Consider the following 19,602-nt stretch of genomic DNA (forward strand, 5'->3'; position numbering starts at 1 on the left):
CAAATATCGTAACCCAAGATAGCTTATCCTGCTTTCCGATCACCTCCCAATGCCAAAGCTTCCCTTTGCTTCCCTTTCAAGACAAGTTTAGTCCACCCCTGTTTCCTACAGTCTCATCGAACACAATTAACGGGGCATATATCATTATATACTATCAGTCAATGAACTCTGGTCCCCTTGTTACTCGAAGGAAAAGTTGCAATTTGGTGGCATCTTCTACTCCAAAGAATATACAGAAGCATGGTACCAAGTATTTAAAGAGTTATAGAGATTCAGGATGGAATCAAGGGAGACAAGTGCATTTAAAGAGTTATAGAGATTCAGGATGGAATCAAGGGAGACAAGTGCGTTACGCACGTCATCCTCAAATAGCCCTTTCGGGTTTTCCCATCCGACCAAGTATCTCACCTGTGCAGAGATTCGAGGCAAAAGCAAGAATTAAAAGACCCTACGAATTGTGACTCTCAGGATACTACGCCGAACATTTCCACCACAGTTGAGGTAGCAAATGTGTCTGTTTGCGAGCATGTTCCTGTGCTTGTTGGTTTACAAACTCCGCCTCAATATTCCAATATTGTGAAGTCTCTGACTAGTACAGAAGCTCATCTTGTGCATCAGGGTTCAAGTGTAACAAACCTCAAGTCCAAGCGAACCACGGCTTTTTGGGAAAATAATTCTGAGCATGCCCTCTCCCGAGATATTGTGCCAAACACTTCCACCACAACTCAGAGTTCAAGTGTGATCGAGGAATCTCAAGTCTAAGCGTATCCCGGCCTTTAGAGACAATGATTATGAGGATGAAGGTCATCATATGGCTCGCTCAACCAATCGCATGATGAGATATCTCAGGTCTATACGGACCATGGCCCTTCAGGGATATCATTTTTAAGAATGGAGGTTGTCATATGGCTGGTCCAAGCAAGCATAGGGCTCGTAGGTACAAATCAAAGGTCAAGGAAAGTTTTCAGGTCTTCAATATATATGCAAGGCCTAAGCGCAAACGATCGCATACCATTGAGGATAGTAGATCATTTGCTTCTCCTATTTAACCGGCAATACAAAAAAGCCTTACCCCGCCTCTAGCAGCTATAAGGAATGAAGAGGTTTGATTTCAGCTAATTAAGCTCCACTGGACGTCAATGTAGGACTGCTGCACTCAAGCTTCCTGTACGAATAATAAGGGGAAACTGAAACACATCCTGCCATAAGAATTCACTAGCAACACCAAAGCAGATCAGTAGAAGGCTTACCATGCAGTGAAGTCTCCAGATTATTGTGTGAGCAAAAGATTAAAAGAAAGAAAGAAACTAAACCAAACAATGCGCTCGAGATCAGCTATCAGTGCGATTATTCTAAAGATACTTTCACAACAGTTATTTTAGAACTTACAGAAATAAGCAACAGTAACAGCGCCACAAAATCCTGAAATCCCTCAGAATTTAGTATATTATGGAACCACCAGTTTCAGCTTTTATAAGAGGTAGAACAAAAAAAAAAGACAATCAAAGGCCCTTAAATGATGTTCTCGCTATCTATACTGCAGAGAAAATTGCAGAGAAACAACAAAATAGGGAACAGTCAAAACATTGCTTATCAAGTTCATAAGCAATCACTCCGAATCATTACCACTTACAAGAAAAATGAGGAAATCTAGTTAATTGTAATTCGGACTACAGCCCTTGACAAGGCATCGGAAATATTACAGTAAATCCCAATCGACTATAGATTAGGACGGGCCTGTATAGTAAGAATAAGCCAAAAATACAAGCGTGGCGGCTACACTCTTGCGTACCCACCCAGTTGAATCTATTCACAACCCCACCTGGCCAATCAGAAATGGGGAGATTGGAATCTCAAACTTTCATACCAGTCTTGGGCCATGTTTGGCTTTACTCTGTCATGTGGTAAAGATGTGCCAATGGTGGTCTGATGATATAGATTCTTTAATTTTCTCAAGCCTCTTGAGAATTTCCAAGAAAGAGGGTCTCAGGTTCATGTCTGCAGCCCAGCACTCTTCCGTTAACCTAAAAAGTCAAACACAGAGTAGAAATCAGCATCCCAAAATTCAAGCTCATCTAACTTGTGTCATTAGCAAAAAAACTGTTAGGAGAATGTGATTAATCCTTGATAGGTATCTGCCACCATGCGTAAAGCATGGTGCCAATACTGAAGTCCTGGTAAGAGAATAACAATCAACTTACTCTTTCAATTGAGGAGTGTAACCCTTGGCTCTGAATATAGGCCTGTGTCCTTCTGCCACATATTTGGCTGCTTCATAAGGTTCATAGTGAGACATCGGTGGATCACCTTCAAGCATCTGCACCATTTAAGTCCAGTATAATCTTTATCTTGTTCCATCAGTTCACATCTTCATAACTATAAGAGGAACGAAAATCACCTCATATAGTATCATTGCGAAAGAGAAAACATCAACCTTCTTATCATACTTCCGGTGCTTGAAAACTTCAGGAGCCATATACCGATCTTTTGTTTTAAACCATCAGAAGATCAGAAACTATTGGACACAAGATTTCCTCAAATGTTAAATGTCCAAATTAGTATTATACAAACACTCACAGCTTCCAGTCTCTCCTGTCATTTTGTAAACATCATGAGAATTTTGAACCCTGATGAGCTTGCTTAGACCAAAGTCCCCAACTTTTAAATGGTCTGCGCTGGAGTTGACTAAAAGGACATTCCTGTAAATAATCACCCTATTCAGGCTGCTCATAATGCAAAAAACCACCCAGCTTCGTACAAATTAGCTGGCAGGTTCTGTATATTATATGTGGAAGGCCAGAAATGAAAGCATTTTTGGCAATAAGCACCCCAACCTTGAAGGTGCTATAGAGCAGATTGTTCGGAGAAAAGTAGGAAGTAGCAATGTAAATCGGGATTTGTGTGGGGCCTGGAATATTTCTGTGAAAATTTTGGTTTAATTTGTTGTATAGTGTAAGGCTTGTCTTAGTTTTGGATTTGTTTTGTTTCACTTGTATTCAGGGGTATGCCCCTTTGTTTCCCTTGTAGTCTTGCTCTTTTTGGTAATAAAATCTTCTTTACCAAAAAAAAAAAAAAGAACACCCCAAAACCGAGCTTGAAAGTGAAACAGATATTGTAATCTCCGCATCCCAAATGATCAAGCATGAAAGTAAGCTAAATCTTATATCTCCACACAGGTCTGGCAAAAGATTAACTCACCTTGGCTTTAGGTCTCTGTGTATTACAACATTTGGCTCATTGTGAAGATAAGCCATGCCTCTGGGCAAGATTTGCAAAATTCATATTAGTACTGCATCCAAATTCTATAGAGCTTCAATCGGCAATTCGGAAAAAACTACTAAGAAATGATCGACATATCCCACTCATGTTCCATATAGCAAATATCTCAAAAGAAAAGAACTTTTCTCTCACTGGAAAAATTCAAGAATTCTAGTCCCACTGAAAGTGACTAGGGGGAGTGATCTGGCAAGCTTGTCTGGGTCCACTTTAAATTTTTCAAGCACATAGTAAAACATTTTCAAAGGAAAAAAGGGAGCCCATTCCTAACACGATAAGGCCCCGTTTGATTGCCCAGATCAGAACATATGATTGGACTACAAATTCAAGGGGAATATGTTTCCTGCACTGGTTTGGATCTTTTGCTACCAGGATTAAATACCCTTCTGATATGAAATCCCATAAATGGACGATATAGAATAACTGGGGCAGCGAGGTACTGAAAATTCCCACAGTACTAGTCCAGTGAGATTACTAAACCTAGGGATAATGTAAACTCTCATTACTAGCCCAGTCAAACAAACAGGGCCCAAAGAATTTGATTATTTGATCATGAAAAAGTACGACATTGTTGAATCCAGCTGAAATCTAGATTAACAAGCACTACCAAGGTTTTCTTCTACAAGCACGCCTAAGTTTATTCCTTCTTCTTTTTTTGATAAGTAAATAAATATATTAGAAATAAGGCATTAAGGGAATGCCGCCCGTATACAAGAAGGCCAAAGACAAAAAGGCCCTATACACCACTATGTGAGATAAACAATTCGAACCAACCTAGAAATTGATCAAGGGAAGGATTGCATTCTCCCTTGTCCCAACTATACAAACTATTAACCACAAAACTTTAGATTTTAAATAAAGGCTTTTCTACTCCTTCAAAGCATCTCGCATTTCTCTCACGCCAAACTTTTGATTTTAAATAAAGGCTTCTCACGCCTAAGTTTATTCCTTAAAGTCAAATAGAACCTTCATGTACTAGTTTTTGTATTCACTCTCGACGTTATTTTTTCATCTATTTTGACAATGCTCACACCAGAATTTCGGAAAAGCTTCAACTTATATAAGTTCAATAAAACAGAAGAGCACAAGATATGCTGACATATGACCAAACTTATTCCAAAGCCTAAGTACACATAACACCATCAGTTGAAACTTAGTGGACTGATAAAAGACAAAAGTAGAATGAGCCACATAATGATTCCCAAAGGACTGAATTAATGCAAACCTAGCATTCTAAACTGTGCAGCTACATATTCAAAAACTTATTCGCTTTTTTCCAAAAGAAAAGAATGACTACGTTCATTTTCTGGTTTCCCCAATTTTTCTAATTTCCTTCAGATAACTAGTACAACTCCCTATGTTTCTAATATTCATATTACCGGGCGATGGACCTGATGGTAAAAAAATCTTCCTATAACATACATTTTCTAACAGAAAATTCACAAAAATGCCATTAATTACCTGGCAATGTCTAAAGCAAAGTTGATCGCAGTTGATGGACTAAGAGCACCCTTTTCCTTCAGACACTGGTGAAGGTCACCCTACAACAGATATTAAAGAATGCAATCATTTTGGCATGGGAAAACTACATTTCATGTGGTGAAAAAAAAATACAGCTTTGGAACACAGTAAACAATATCATGCATTTACCCCGCGCAAGTACTCAGTAATTAACATTAGGGGCTTCCTTTCTGTTACAGCTCCTAGGAATTGGACTATATTTGGGTGGCGAAGCTTCACAAGCAAATTCACCTCATGCCTGAAGTCCTGACTGCGCCAGCCCAGAGGTATATAAGTAATTGTTACGTGCTTCGACATCACATAATGTTAGGACAACAGCAATCAATATGATTTATTGTTAAGGGGGAAACGAAATCTAACATATCCAAGTAAAATCATTTTGTAAACTTCCTGGCAGGTATAATCTATTCGAAACAATTTATTCAGCCAAATCTCTTCATATACATGCTTTCCTATCTTCAAATGCATTTATTCCATATATCTTTTCAAACAGATTATGCTCCCAAGATGTCAGGTCTAACATTTTAGCTTTCGCTAAGGTCCCATTTTCTACCAAGTGTAGCAAGTTTCAAGCACCAAAGAAATCATTCTTCAAGCTGGAAGAACTACTTTCAATGATGTCAACCATGAACCCAGATCCTGTAGCTCATGCATTTGTGGAAACATTTTTCGGAAACATAAGGAGTGTGTTCGGTGTCCAAATCTAGTGGATGTTCACTAATTTTTAAAAATCTCCATCTAATGCTCACGAGGTTATATCTACTAAATCGTCACTAGTTTTTGGAAAAGCTTTACGACAACACTAGTACAAAGCATACAGAGAAACAATATTGTTTCAAACCAACCTATACAACGTTCATTGAACATTCATGAGGTTCAAGATTGGCATTTTGCTACTACAGCATACCAATGGTATTTGTTATGTTATTGATTAAAATTAGTATATTTTTCAAGCAAAATAAAGTATATGTTTTACATGTAAAAAGTGTAGAATACTGAATAAAAAAAAAATCATGTAATAGAGAGAGGTAAAGAGAGCTTCATTTTTTTTTTTTTTAAAAAAGCGAGTAAAGGCAATATTATTCATGAGGTTCAATTAAAAAAAGATAGTAAATTTTATTCACGAGGTTCAATTATGGCAGATAGATATATAGAGATACAAAAAAGAAAGAAAAATTGGGTGGCATGGAATTGGGTTCCTCTTTTCGTTGAGAGAGTAAAGGCAGTAAAGAAGAGAGAGAAGTGAGAGGTTTTGTCCGACTCTTTCCCGCATAATGGTGATTTCGATTGAGTTTGCAGTGACATGCTTTGCACTCGTGGTGACACCCCGATTTTTTTAAGACGTTAAAAGAATGCATTTTTCCAAAATGATCTCATTTATTTAGTACTAAAGAATCAAATTTTTAGGTTTAGTTCTTACAACCATAAAAATAAAAAAAAAATCCAGAGTGGAAGTCAAGTTTTGATATCTGAATTTCAATACTCCCTCCTCTTCTCAAGAAAAAAAATCATGTGAATCTAACAAAAATTCAAAAAAAACAAACAAAAACGAAAAAGTTAATTAAGTGAAAAAGAACCAAGCCTTATTAACCTCTGTTTTGTTTGTTTAATCAAAAATGGGATTTCATCTTACCAGCAATTTGGGATCACAGTCATTGTTCTAGGCTTTGTAGTGCTTTTGATTGTGTTGATTATTTATTGTGCAGTGACATGCTTTGCACTTGTGGTGACAAGCCACCTAGTTTTATGTGAGGGTAAAGCTTTGGTCCCTCTAGCAGCGCAGGAGTTGCTAGATTGTATGTGCTGGGTAAAAGGAAAAGGAGGATCGATAATCCTAGCTTTTGATTATGTATGTACGAGTGGATTAGCGAATGAGAGACTACCCCTTTACGGGTGGACAAAATACATATAAAAGATACTTGAAGGTAATATGTATTGAATTTGTACTAGCAATTTTTAAATTATTTTTCTTTCTATTTAACTTTTTTCTTCATTTACAATTTTTTATTTTATTTTTAACTTGGTGCTTTCATTACTAGATGATATATGGATTTGAAATGATAGAGGGATGTTGTACTCTTCCTCTAAACGATGAGAACCAAAAGCAAAGCAATTCATCCCGAGGAAGGGTACAAAATCCCTATCATTTCAAATCCATATATCTCATCTAGTAATGAAAAAATACAATAAAAAGCTGTAAATGAAGAAAAAAGTTAAATAGGAAGAAAAATAATTCAAAAATTGCTATTCCAAATTCAATACATACTACTTTCACATAGCTTTTACATGTATCTTGTCCACCCGTAAAGGGATAGTCTCTCTCATATGCTAATTCACGCGTACATACATAATCAAAAATTAGGATTACCGATCCTCCTTTTCGTTTTACCCAGTACATACAATCTAGCAACTCATGCACTGCTAGAGGGACCAACGCTTTACCTGTCACCACATCACTCACCACAAGTGCAAAACATGTCACTGCACAATGAATAATCAACACAGTCACAAGCACTACAAATCTACAAAGCCTACAACAATGACAGCAACATGATTATGATCCCAAACTGCTGGTAAAGATGAAATCCCATTTTAGATTAAACAAACAAAACAAAGGTTAATAAGGCTTGGTTCTCTTTCATTTAATTAATTTTTTCGTTTTTGTGTATTTTTATTTTTATTTTTTAGATTCACGTGATTTTTTTTTATTATTTATCCGTCTCAACGAGAGGAGGGAGTATTTTTTTTTTTTGATCCGCAGAGGAGGGAGTATTGAAATTGGCACAAATATCAAAACTTGACATTCAATTTGGGACAGAGGGAGTGTTATTTTTTTTTATGGTTGTAAGAACTAAACCTAAGAATTCGATTCTTTAGTATTAAATAAATGAGATCATTTTGGAAAAATGCATTCTTTAACGTCTTCGAAAAATCGTGGTGTTACAAGGAAAAACTGGAATAAGTTCCAGACTTGTAAGCTTAAAAGAACGCAACCAAAACAATTCAAGTCAATGATAAGTAATTCAGACAAAGATAGTTGATTTTACATCACCAATCTATCATCTGAAAGATTTGGTAGAATGCGCTTGACAGCCACAGGTGTTCCACGCCAGCATGCTTTTAAAATCTCACCAAAGGATCCCTGCCAGAATCAGCACCCATCCAGTAAGAATAGACCAGATAAATCAAAATTAAGTACAGTAATAGCTTTAAATCTGAGAGCCAAAGTACAACATACAGTATAGAGTCAAATGACAACTCAGTTAGCCATATAAAGCTTGACAATATCGGTTTGTAAGCTTTCCTAGAGTGATTCTATTCGAACACACTGAATTTTTCTCTAGCCCCAGTTTCTCCCACACCCAATACAGAATTTGTTTTCACCCTAAAATGCCCTCATCTTCAACAAACTTTAAACCTGATTTTTTTGCACACTCATCGCAACCACCAGAATCAACTAACGCTCATCTCTCCACCTCCATAACCACCAACTTTTGTTCGAGCACAAGAATCTTTTGTCAAGTTAATCATTGTACAAATTATTCAAGTTACTCATAGTAAATCCTACGCTATGATTAGGATGAGAACATAATCGAATCTGAAAAGTGTTGTGACCTAATTATTCATAATCCAATCAGGTAAGTCATGCAATTTAGTCAATCCAGAGTTCGAATTTCCAAACAAATAATCGTTCAGGATTACAAAGTAGGTGGTGACAACGTGACGTAAGAGTGGCAAATCCAATCAAAAGCTTAACTTCCCATGTGACTCTACAATCAACTGCAAATAGCTTATCCAGTGTCCTCGGCCTTGTCATCTTCAACCTGTATAGATTCTGGTGCGGCTATGGTGGAGATGGTGCAGAGACGGCTGAGGTGATGGCTTATCGCGGTAGCCAATGAGTTTGTGTTGAACAAAATTAGGAGCATAGCTTGTTGATGATGAGGCTTTTCAGACTTGTATTACTCCCTCCATTCCTAAATGATAGTCCACCATGTTTTTATGTGCAATTTTCGAACCAAAAATATAAGGTACTTTTGTGCATAATTTTTAAAATTTCTTGACACCAAATTAGAGGTCTCATTGAGATCTCTAATTTGGTGTCAAGAAATTTTTAAAATTATGCACGAAAGTACCTTATATTTTGGTTCAAAAAATTGCACGTAAAAACATGGTGGACAACCATTTAAGAACAGAGGAGTAATTTTTAAATGAGCGTGCAGAGTAAAATAGGGGCTAGAGAGAAGTCTTTCGGGTACAAATAGAATCAGTCCCTTTCTTACCATAAAAAAATGCTGTAACATAGAAAGTAAATACAACTTCAGGGGTACTCTGGTCGCTTCAAGTTGAAGGGCATAGCATGTCACCAACAAGGGAAACCCCAACATGTATAAAGCATGAAGTTATTTCACAAGTGCATGACCATATATCTCACATTGACCATTAACATACCACAGCATTCCATCCCTGAAGTTTGGGACAAACTAGGTTGATGTTTAGATTTTCACTACAACAAAGCTTTAAAAGATTGTTAGCTCATGTGGAAAATTTGACCGTGTATAAGCCTCTATATCTACTGAAATATTGGAGTACAAGGTTTACCATAGGAAAGACGACAAACATCCAGTAACCAGTTTAGGATATCATATCTAGTCCATATTGGGACCTGAAAAATTGAAATACCAATTCTGATGTCTAGAATGACAAAACTCCACCATCAAAACTTATACCACATTATCATGCAAGTGAACTTTTGAAGTCAGAGTTTGACAGCATAACTAACCAGTTTAGGGTATCATATCCAGTCATATATTCACAAGTGGACTCCAAAAAACTAGATATCTACATGAAGTCTATATTGGGACCTGAAAAATTAAAATACCAATTCCGATGTCTAGAATGACAAAACTCCAACATCAAAATTTATACGACATTATCATGCAAGTGAACTTTTGAAGTCAGAGTTCGACAGCATAACAACTTCTACCTGTAACTTTATTACTGCTAGCGATGAGAACCTAACCTAGATTTGCTTATAAGTATTATATTGAGAAGCACCCCATAGGTTTGCTTATAGGATATCCTTATTAAGGATTAAACACCACTGATCCCGAAAAATGGTGGCAACATGGATCCTTGCCAAATTGCCATCCTAAATCAAATACACTTCCTGGTACAGTGGACCCTTAACCCAGGCTTATACTCCCAGGCCAGCTACCAGGAAAAAAGTTCAATTCAACCAGTGTATTGACAACAATTGGGCAAACAAAAAAAAATACCTTTCCGATAATATTCGAAGTTGAGAAGTCCAGCTCAGAAGGATCAATCTCCCAATCACACTTATTGGGTAGAGGAGGTGGAACAGGCTTCGGTTCAAAATGGCTGCCATTTTGGCCCTGCAGCATAATCTAGAACATGAGGGAGCACCCAAAACAAATGTTGCAAAATCAAGAAGGCACGTCAGCTTATTCATGAAGAAATCCAGTACTACGTGGTTGTTGTATTAGTATATCATCAAAGCCAGAAAAAATGGAGACCCCATCTAACAAATGCATTTTCATGTTCCAGCTACCATCTAACAAATGCATTTTCATGTTCCAGCTACATGAATAATTCAAGCTGTCACAGAATTTAGAGTATAAATGATTCTGTATGAATATAGTCTCATAAACAGATGAAGGATAAACAAATTCTGGAGATGCATTGTATATTTGCAATTTGTGAAAAGAGAAAAAAAAATTCTAGAAACACAACTAAGCATGATAATAAAAAAATTTAAAAATGCTGCAAAGGTTAACATTTTCAAAAGTAAAATTAAGATGCACAATTGAACATTAAATAAAACAATGGAGAGCATTGAACTTACATAGGACAGACCACCATATGACTTTAACAACTCAATCATGGCATGCTTTTTAGCTCCTTCCGCGTCAGCTAGAGGCTGTCATGAGCGATATGAAGTTCAGAAAGCAAAATTGCCAGTTTAATTCTGGCTATTATAGCTACACGAAGACTTTGAAAGGAATCTGAACAGGATTGCCACTACTAAAAACTAGGTAGATTTTAAAGTTTTGTCAAAGAATATGAAAGCCTCTATTTGCCATCTTAAAAAGATCAAAAACTACATGAATACCATATAAACCAAAATTTTGCAACTCGATCTCTGCAAAAAGCAAGTGTGGCTCAATAACGGACACAACAGCCAGTTCTCAAACCATGATATCACATGTTTCAGAGAGAAAGCAGTCATGTTTGCTTTTGACAGTCATCACATACCTGGTCTAGATTTTCTCAATGGCGAGACAAGGTTAAAAAGAATACTGTTACAGCCGTCTCATATACACACCATCAAGATGAAGGTATTGTTTTCTATGTCGAAGTCATGAATCGCCTCTTTGCACAGTTTTCTTCTCCCAATCAACCTATTATGTGTTCCTTGTTATATATTTTCATGTGAAAGGAGAATGTTGGTAGTAGATCCACACTCCCTATCAACCCTTAAACCAACCAAAATGGTGAAGGCTCTTTCCGAAAAAGGAGGATGGGATTCCCGGCTGTCATCTATCCCGATGATAGAAATCACTCTTTCGCAGGTAATAGCCATTACGACCAACCAAGATCAGATATAGCTGGTTTTCCGCGAAATTTATTTCAGTAGAGCATATGTATGTGAACACGAGTCTTGATTCAGCCTAATACGGAGAGGGCTATTATCCCAGGTTAGTCTGCTAAGTCTGCTTGCCAAATATTTTTTCTCACACAAAGCTTGAATCCAGACTGATTCTGTAGACCAGCACGTATGTCAACCTCAGAATGCCAGTTAAAATTTCCCTCAGTCTAGAGGGGACACAACACTTCATATAAAATACCACCCACAAACCTGTCAGACCTGAGGGAAATTTCAGAAACTTAAGAGAGCCAATGGGCATGCCCCTGTCTGCCCCAATGACCTATTACGGCACTTACGGAAAACCTTGCCTTTTTTCAGAAACTTCAGATCAGATACAACATTTCTGCAGTAAAAACAATGGATGAATATGGCACTTACGGAAAACCTCGCCTTTTTCTTCCCTTGCACACGATTTGCATAATTGCCATTCGATTCGTAGCCCGGTAATGACCCGCCCCAGCTGACCTGCTTAACCCTTAGCCTAACCACGTGGCTCAAAAGGTTAACCTCAAGTTAATAGTAGCTGGAGGGTCTTGCCATATATATCACATGACTTTCCCATAAGTCTCCGATGTGGGACTTTACACTAAACAAGGTGAGAAACCAACAAGTATAGCTTTGCAAGTGGCTACAGGAAACCTGCTCTATACTATGTTGGTCAAGAGTTCTGGTAATCAGTAATTTTATGGAGCTTTCACAAAACTCTATGAAGCATGTAGACAAATACGGCAGCATAAGGCTACTTGGAAAACACACAAAAAACAAAACAAAACAAACAAAAAGACACCAGGCTACATTGTGAAAACTGAAAAACTATACTCTTGCAAAATGGTGAAAAAGAAACTTGGTAATTAATGCAAAACATCAATCGTTAGGCCATACAATTTTTTTTCCAATAGGTCATGTATAAATTAATTGCAATCCAAATGGTGTTGTATTAAAGCCTCCAATCTGATTCTTCATTAATCCCAGAGCTGGATGTGCAGTTTCACGTACCGAACTTCTCCTCGACTATTGCCGTACCCCAGAAGTACCGCAACATATATCAAGCCGTACGCAACACAAAGATGAAACTAAGTTGACAAGACTTCCTTATTCTATGCTTAGCAAGATTGTACAATAACAATTTTTGGTCTAAAGGTTCTTTAGTATAATGGCATCAAACTCTGATTTGTACCTTAAGTTTGGTGTCAAACTATTATTTGATGTTGGATTCCGAATTGCCCAAGTTATGTGTAGACAGTGTAGTACATAGTTATAGATGTACCCCAACTGTACCCATACCCTGCATTTTTTAGGTTTTGACCTATCAACGTACCCGTATCGTACCCGTACCCGCACTCCTACCTGTACACGTGCTTCTTAGATCGTACATGTCCCAAAGTTGAAAGCTTCACTTATGAAGCACTTAGACCAGTGCCTTATAAGTAAATACATACCATTAAGATGGACCAAGCTTTCAACTCGTGTCTACAGTAGAAATTGATTGACGGGAGTTTTTCATCGAAGGATTGAAAACATTCAATATCATGCCGTAGTGACGCAATTTGTCAGTGGTTATCATTCGCCAAGAGATGGAGTTGGTCACAGACTGATGCAACTTCAATAGAAACCAGTGCCCTGTCAAGCACGCCAACCTTTTCAGATATGCAAATGGCACTGCAAGGAGAATCGTAATCACTGCACAAATAGCCATGTATACGGCTTATATAAGCAATGGATGCTTTGATTCTGACATACTGGCTAGGATGGAAAGTTTTATATATAACAAAACTTCAACATTCATAACATCCAAACTTTTACCGCTAGAGGTGGGTTTGCTACCATGGAAAGAGGGATACTTTTCTTCCGCATTGTTGGAAATTTCTAGATCTCTATTCTATCCTATGAAGAAAACACCGTTAAAACCGTAGATGCCAGATCCATTGATCATACCACTAGGCCTGATGTCTTGCTTGAAGATGGTGAAACCTACTTGGGTCCCTCGCTCTACTCCTCAAGTGCATGTATACAGTTCTATGTAGCACAAATACAGACACAGACATGGTGGGGACACAGATGCGGATAGGGAACACATTCATTCCCAAAATAAAATGTGGACATGAACATGGTAGGGGACATGGTAATTTTTTTAGTTATGCAAACCTACATTGAAACCACTATATATTTAGCCTAAGACTCATATCGATACATATGTGTGTGTGTGTGTAGATATGTCATATATTATACTTTTGGTGCAATATTGTTAAAGTTACAAATATTTTATCTTGAAAAACTTTTAAAATTTATAAAAATACCCTATCATGTCCCCATGTGTGTTCCCGACATATCCCATAATAAAAAATTAGTACAGTTAAATGGCCATGCCATGTTGCGTGTCCCATATGTTTCCCTGTGTGTCACCGGAGTGTCCGACATGGATAGCGGAGATTCTTGAGTTCTGATGGCACTCAAGAAGTAGATAGAGACACCCAAGTAGGTTTTGCCATCTTCGAGCAAGACATCAATCTAAGAAGCATTAATTTGGCCCCTAAATAGATAACCATGGGTGGTGTTAACAATAACTCGTATCTGAAATTGTACAAATCTCCCTCTTTCCAGTGCAACAGATCCACCTTTAGCAATAAAGTTAACATGATATGGATATTAAGGTTCTGCTATGGCAAGACTCAAGAGAAACAATAAATGGGCTCCCATCTTGTATAACAATTTCCATGGCAACCATTATATCGCAGTAGAAACACCCGCCAACAATACGGGTCTCATATGTGGTTATTCATGTATTGGTTGCAATTCCTCCCGCGGTGCTGTTTGCAAATGCAAATAAAATGTTGTATTAGACCGGACACTAGTTGCTACAGAGGTGGTATGTGTCCATGACCATCTCCATCTCTTGGTGAATGAGAGTAATTGATAACTACCTCCGAGTTTCTTCATTACTGCATCGTATTAGAGGTTTTCAAATTCTTCTATGAGAGAATCTTGTTTCATCTAATTTTCCATTGGAGATGATAGAGCCAAATCCTGATCCAAGATTATAAACATTGGCAGCTACTTATCATATCGGTGGATACATCATGGGATTTTTGGGCGTTCGATGCCGTAATTTACCTGTGTATCGGCCATTATGATCTGATATTAGCCAATAGATTCTCGTATCATAGCTACTGATATGTATCCTCATACCGCAATTTAGAAGCCTAGTCTGGTCCATCTTGGCAGTACCCATTCCAATCAGAAAGCACTGATCAGAGTACTGCATCTTCAAAAAGCTTTCAACTTCTGGCTATATACAAGAGTCATGTAAGTCAATTCTACTATTCTTGTCAAAGCTTGTCTCTAACCACAGGTCGTAGTTCATATTTAGCCTTGGAAAATCTAGTGCGGAGCTGCACAATTGCATGATCCTTCAAAATCAGCACAACTATAGGCCGTCTAGTAAGATAACCAGATTCTTCCTCTACCAACACCTACTACAAAGGCTTTCACGGCTTCTTAGGCATATAACTTTTGTTTATTGAACCACACTACATCCTTAAACAGCAAACAGTTGTTAATTCAGTAGCGGAATTCACAGACAACATAACAACAGCAAAAGAAAGAACTATTTCAGAAAAAGCCATTGCAACAAATCTCCTGAGCAGAAGAAAGACAAGTAGATAAAGATGTAAACGCAAGGAATTAAGAAACAAATTTGAGACTGAATCTGTCCTTGGCAGGGACAAAGGGGTTGTACTATGAGGATGGCGGAAATGAATAAAGAGCTACTTCACCTAACATTAATAATAGATAGCTACCTAAACCAACAATGTCCACATGGTTATTAGTACCTTGGTCATAAGAAAGAAAGACAGATCCTCCTCCATGGCCTTATTGCTAATAGAGAGCTAATTGGGATTTGCCTAATGTTATGTTTTGCATTCTTGTGTATTGTTTGGAGAGACTTCATTGCCGCTCGTAGATGCTATTGAATTTGAACCCCAAGGGTTTGACTGAGTGGTATGAGACAGCAGCTAAAGGGCTTGCCCCCCAGAGATCGCGATGTCGAATCTCACAAAGGCCAAAGTTCCAAACCTTGGGCCACTAGAGGTTTGCCAGGGAATCACTTCAGGCCCCGGGATTAATCGAGTTGCGCGTGAGCTGGCCCGGAGACCCGGTTATCAAAAAAAATGGTACAGGTGCTATTGTGTTTAGAACCAATACGGGACGGATACGACACCCTCGTACCAGTATGGTGGTTACAACAGATCTTTCGTGTTCTAAAACAACAGCACATACGCACATATACACATATCCACAGGGAGAACCAATGAAGTCCTAATTTCCAAAAGGCATGAATGTATATATAGCACTACTAACCGTGTTCTTCCAGCGATCTTGGGCGTTGACATCAGCTCCGTGCTGGATCAAACACTTGGCGACATCGATCCAGCCGTGGAGCGAGGCCACGTGGAGCGGGGTCCGGTTGTCGTAGTCCCTGGCGTGGACAAGCGACGGATCCTCCTCCAGGAGCTTCCGCACCGCCACGGCGTCGTTCTGGTGGGCGTGCCAGAGTATCAGCGACGTCTTGCTCACCCTTGCCTTCTCCTTCTTCTTCTCCTTCCCCGGCAACGAATCGCCGCCACCGGCCGAGTGCCCCGAGCTCCCTTCCGCTTCGCTGCCACTCATGCCTCCGTACTAATTGATACACTCGCGTGTGTGCGTGTATAATTACCGAGTAGTATAGTAGTCTTAGTAGACTAGTAGTATGTGTGAATTGGTGACCTACACTACACTGGCATAAAGGTGGGTGGTGAAAGGGACAAACAAACAGGGCGTTAATCTGATTTTACATTTCGTGGCGTTTCCGGGAGGCAATAAATTTTTATTTTGGGTAATTAGAGGCAATAAATTTTGAAAAAGAATTTGTCGCAATGAAGTTGTTAGGTAGCAATTGCCTAGGTGAGTTGATATGTGGAATTACCCTCTTGTCTTCCTTCAAAGTTATTAGGTATTTTCGGTAGTGAATAAGATTCTGAGAAATGTTAGGTTGTTCCGGAATAAGTTGTTGAGAAATGTAAGTTGTTTCCGTTAGTGAGTAAGTTGTAGATGGGTACGTGAGTGAAAAAGTTGTCGATAAAGAAATTGTTGTTGACAAGTTGTTAGTGTGAACAAGCTAAAATGCCAACAAAAAAAAATTTGAACAGCAAAAAAAATTTATTAATCTTGAAATTGTAACTAATAGGAACAAGAAAATAGCATCTTGCTCAAAGAGCAATCTTCTGCTCAATCTGAGACCCAAACTTACTATTGGCAAGAAACCAATCAAAATACCCATTGGGACAAAATCCACCTAAAATGGCGTAAAATTTTGGTACATTTTTTCACAAAAAATGAGTGGAAAGTGGAAACTCCACCAACAGAACCAGATTCTCCCATCTCTCGAGCTTTTTTTTATTTCTTATATTATCCAAAGTTCCAAATAACAACGGGTTCGGCTCCCCTCCAGTCTTCCACTGTCCAGTATGGACCAGTGTGTGGCTGGGATGCATTCTGCCAAATCCAAGGCTCCACGTTATTTCTGCTCTCAGATGGACAAATAGCTTGGTAATGGAGTTAACGGAAACAGAACGGAAAAACATAAACGGTCCGGTAAAAAATATGGTTAAAAAATCAAGTAGTCAAATTTTTAATCCGTTTGAACCGGTGCGAAAATTTTATTTTTTTAATTATTTTATCCTAAATAATCATAATGAATTTTTTGCTCTAAAACTTTTAATGAGTACCCTAAGAGAGTCCTAGAACAAAATAAGAATCATGTACTCTCATATAAGAGCCCTAGAGACAAAAGTTTAGTATGACCATTTAGGATAAAAAAAAATCAAAAAAATAAGATCTTTGTACAAAAGGCTCCACGTTATTTCTGCTTTCAAATGGAAACTTAAACGGTCATTTCTCTTACGGTAAAAAATATGGTTAAAAATATGGACAAAGATTTTATTTTTTTGATTTTTTTTATCCTAAATGGTCATACTAAATTTTTGTCTCTAGGACTCTTATATGAGAGTACATAATTCTTATTTTGTTTTAGGACTCTCTTAGAGTACTCATTAAAAGTTTTAGAGCCAAAAATTCATTATGACTATTTATGATAAAATAATTAAAAAAATAAAATTTTCGCACCGGTTCAAACGGATTAAAAATTTGACTACTTGATTTTTTAACCATATTTTTTACCGGACCGTTTATGTTTTTCCGTTCTGTTTCCGTTAACTCCATTACCAAGCTATTTGTCCATCTGAGAGCAGAAATAACGTGGAGCCTTGGATTTGGCAGAATGCATCCCAGCCACACACTGGCCCATACTGGACAGTGGAAGACTGGAGGGGAGCCGAACCCAATAACAACCGTTTTTTCTATTTGTAATATATAGATGTGTATCGGTAGCGTAGCGGTGATAAAATTTTGGGTACAGAGAGGGTATTGCCACGTGGTGCCCGACACCTCATCTAAACTGTCTATATTAATATTTTGTGTATGGTAGCGTGTAATTTCAGACATCGGTTTTATATTCTGCGTTGCAAGCATTCCATATTAATATGTATAAGTGTGTATGTACTCAGGAAGTTCAAAACACTCAACGAAAATAAAAATGTATAATAAAAAATAGATAACCAAAAGTTGACACGTCAGCTTTTGATTATTCATTTAAGAGGTTGATAAGCTTAACAATGTTAAAGTTCACAATGGTCACTTCTAGTCTATAATCAAAATAAGGGGTCCACTATAATTTCACACAATCTCTCTCTCCCCATCTGTTTTCTGTCATTCACTTCCCTCCATTACGTTTTTTTTTTGGCAAAAATATATCAAACATATAGTGTTCTTCCTAGTGTTATCTATCAAAACAACGCCGAAACTTTTTTTCTTCTTCCTATTCTTGTAGCCTATATCACAAATCCACCACTTTCTTAATCTTTCAAAAAAAACCAGTTGTGTTCTTGAATTTGGAAAAGAATGCAAGGTTCTTCCTTTTTCTTTTTTCTTTTTGCAAGGTTCTTCGTTTACCCAACCATAAAAAGTCATTTTTTTTGCTAAAAAGTGATTATTTTCTTAAAATACTTGGGTAAAAGTATAAAAAAAATATTTTTCCGATTCCTCTCGTCGAGACGAATCAATAACCCATAAAAATTTGGCACAAAACTAACATATGCGAAAAAAATTCAAATAAAGACAATTTTCAAATTTAAGTTAAGTTCATAAGAACGCAGCCTAAAACAGAAACAGGAAAGAAAAGTGAAATACCTTAATCTAGCAACGATAGGTTAAATTGTAGATGATCGAGAAATATGAGCTTCACTTTTGGAAAGAAAGAAAGAGAAACAATTTGTGGTTGAAGTGAAGAAAATATAGAGCATGTGAAGAAGAGAAGAAGAAAATGCTAGTTGAAATACGCGTGTATATAAATTTTGGAACCAGTTAACTTATGTGGTGTGAGGTTCACAAATTTTGATTATTGAAAAAATTTTGCTAATTTTGGTTATCCAAAGCCTATAATTTGATTATTTCTAACGATGTTGCTAAGTTTGATTATACCATTATAAGCCATTTTTATCAATATTGTTAACTTTAACAACAATTGACTTTTGATTATACCGCTGTGGATGGCCTAAGATATAATTATAGTAGTGATTATGAAAATTTACAATTATAATATTTCAGAAAATTAATTATCAATTACCTCCTAAAAATAACAGAAATAAAAAAAAAATGTATGGTATGGCCCATACTGGTTATACCGGGAAATACCAGCTAGTATAATATGGCCGGAACGAATCAATATTTTAACCAAAATGAAATTAGAGAGATAAGATAACAATTTCATAAAAAAAAAAACTAGAGCGTAACGGTCGATGCGGAATGTAATCACAAAGCAAGTTGTTTGGTGGACATATTGTGAACAATCCCAAACAAATTAGGAAACTAGTTTTTTTTAAGTGTAATTTTCAAACTATTTGGATTAAGAGAAATATTGAGTCCGTTTCCATCCATCGCACGGACGGCTTCTTTCTAAGGATAATGTTGTAGTTGGATCTTAGATTTATAAATGAACAAATGAATAAGTAAAGAAAAACGCACAACTTGAATTTGTCGTA

At 37.3% G+C, this 19,602-nt stretch overlaps 1 protein-coding gene across 1 annotated transcript; it reads right to left on the reverse strand.

Moving 5' to 3' along the window:
- Positions 1–1,417: 1,417 nt before the first annotated feature.
- Positions 1,418–16,274, reverse strand: LOC131310850 (serine/threonine-protein kinase VIK-like). The gene is made up of 11 exons (XM_058338089.1): positions 15,827–16,274; positions 10,664–10,738; positions 10,077–10,193; positions 7,845–7,939; positions 4,927–5,047; positions 4,738–4,817; positions 3,199–3,258; positions 2,578–2,699; positions 2,399–2,484; positions 2,202–2,317; positions 1,418–2,024 (listed from the first exon to the last, which is right to left on the reverse strand). The coding sequence occupies exons 1-11, from the start codon at positions 16,133–16,135 to the stop codon at positions 1,898–1,900; spliced, it is 1,308 nt and encodes a 435-aa protein (XP_058194072.1). The 5' UTR covers positions 16,136–16,274; the 3' UTR covers positions 1,418–1,897.
- Positions 16,275–19,602: the final 3,328 nt, after the last annotated feature.

This window comes from Rhododendron vialii, chromosome 12a, assembly GCF_030253575.1.
Source record: "Rhododendron vialii isolate Sample 1 chromosome 12a, ASM3025357v1".
In the NCBI taxonomy this organism is placed as follows: domain Eukaryota; kingdom Viridiplantae; phylum Streptophyta; class Magnoliopsida; order Ericales; family Ericaceae; genus Rhododendron; species Rhododendron vialii.

Bases quoted from the DNA above. Each gene is read 5' to 3' on its own strand.
- LOC131310850 (XM_058338089.1), bottom strand. From the start codon at position 16,135: ATGAGTGGCAGCGAAGCGGAAGGGAGCTCGGGGCACTCGGCCGGTGGC. The intron at 10,739-15,826 runs GTTAGTAGTGCT...CGCTCATGACAG, and splicing joins AAGATCGCTGGAAGAACACG to CCTCTAGCTGACGCGGAAGG. The intron at 2,700-3,198 runs GTGAGTTAATCT...GATTATTTACAG, and splicing joins CACAGAGACCTAAAGCCAAG to GAATGTCCTTTTAGTCAACT.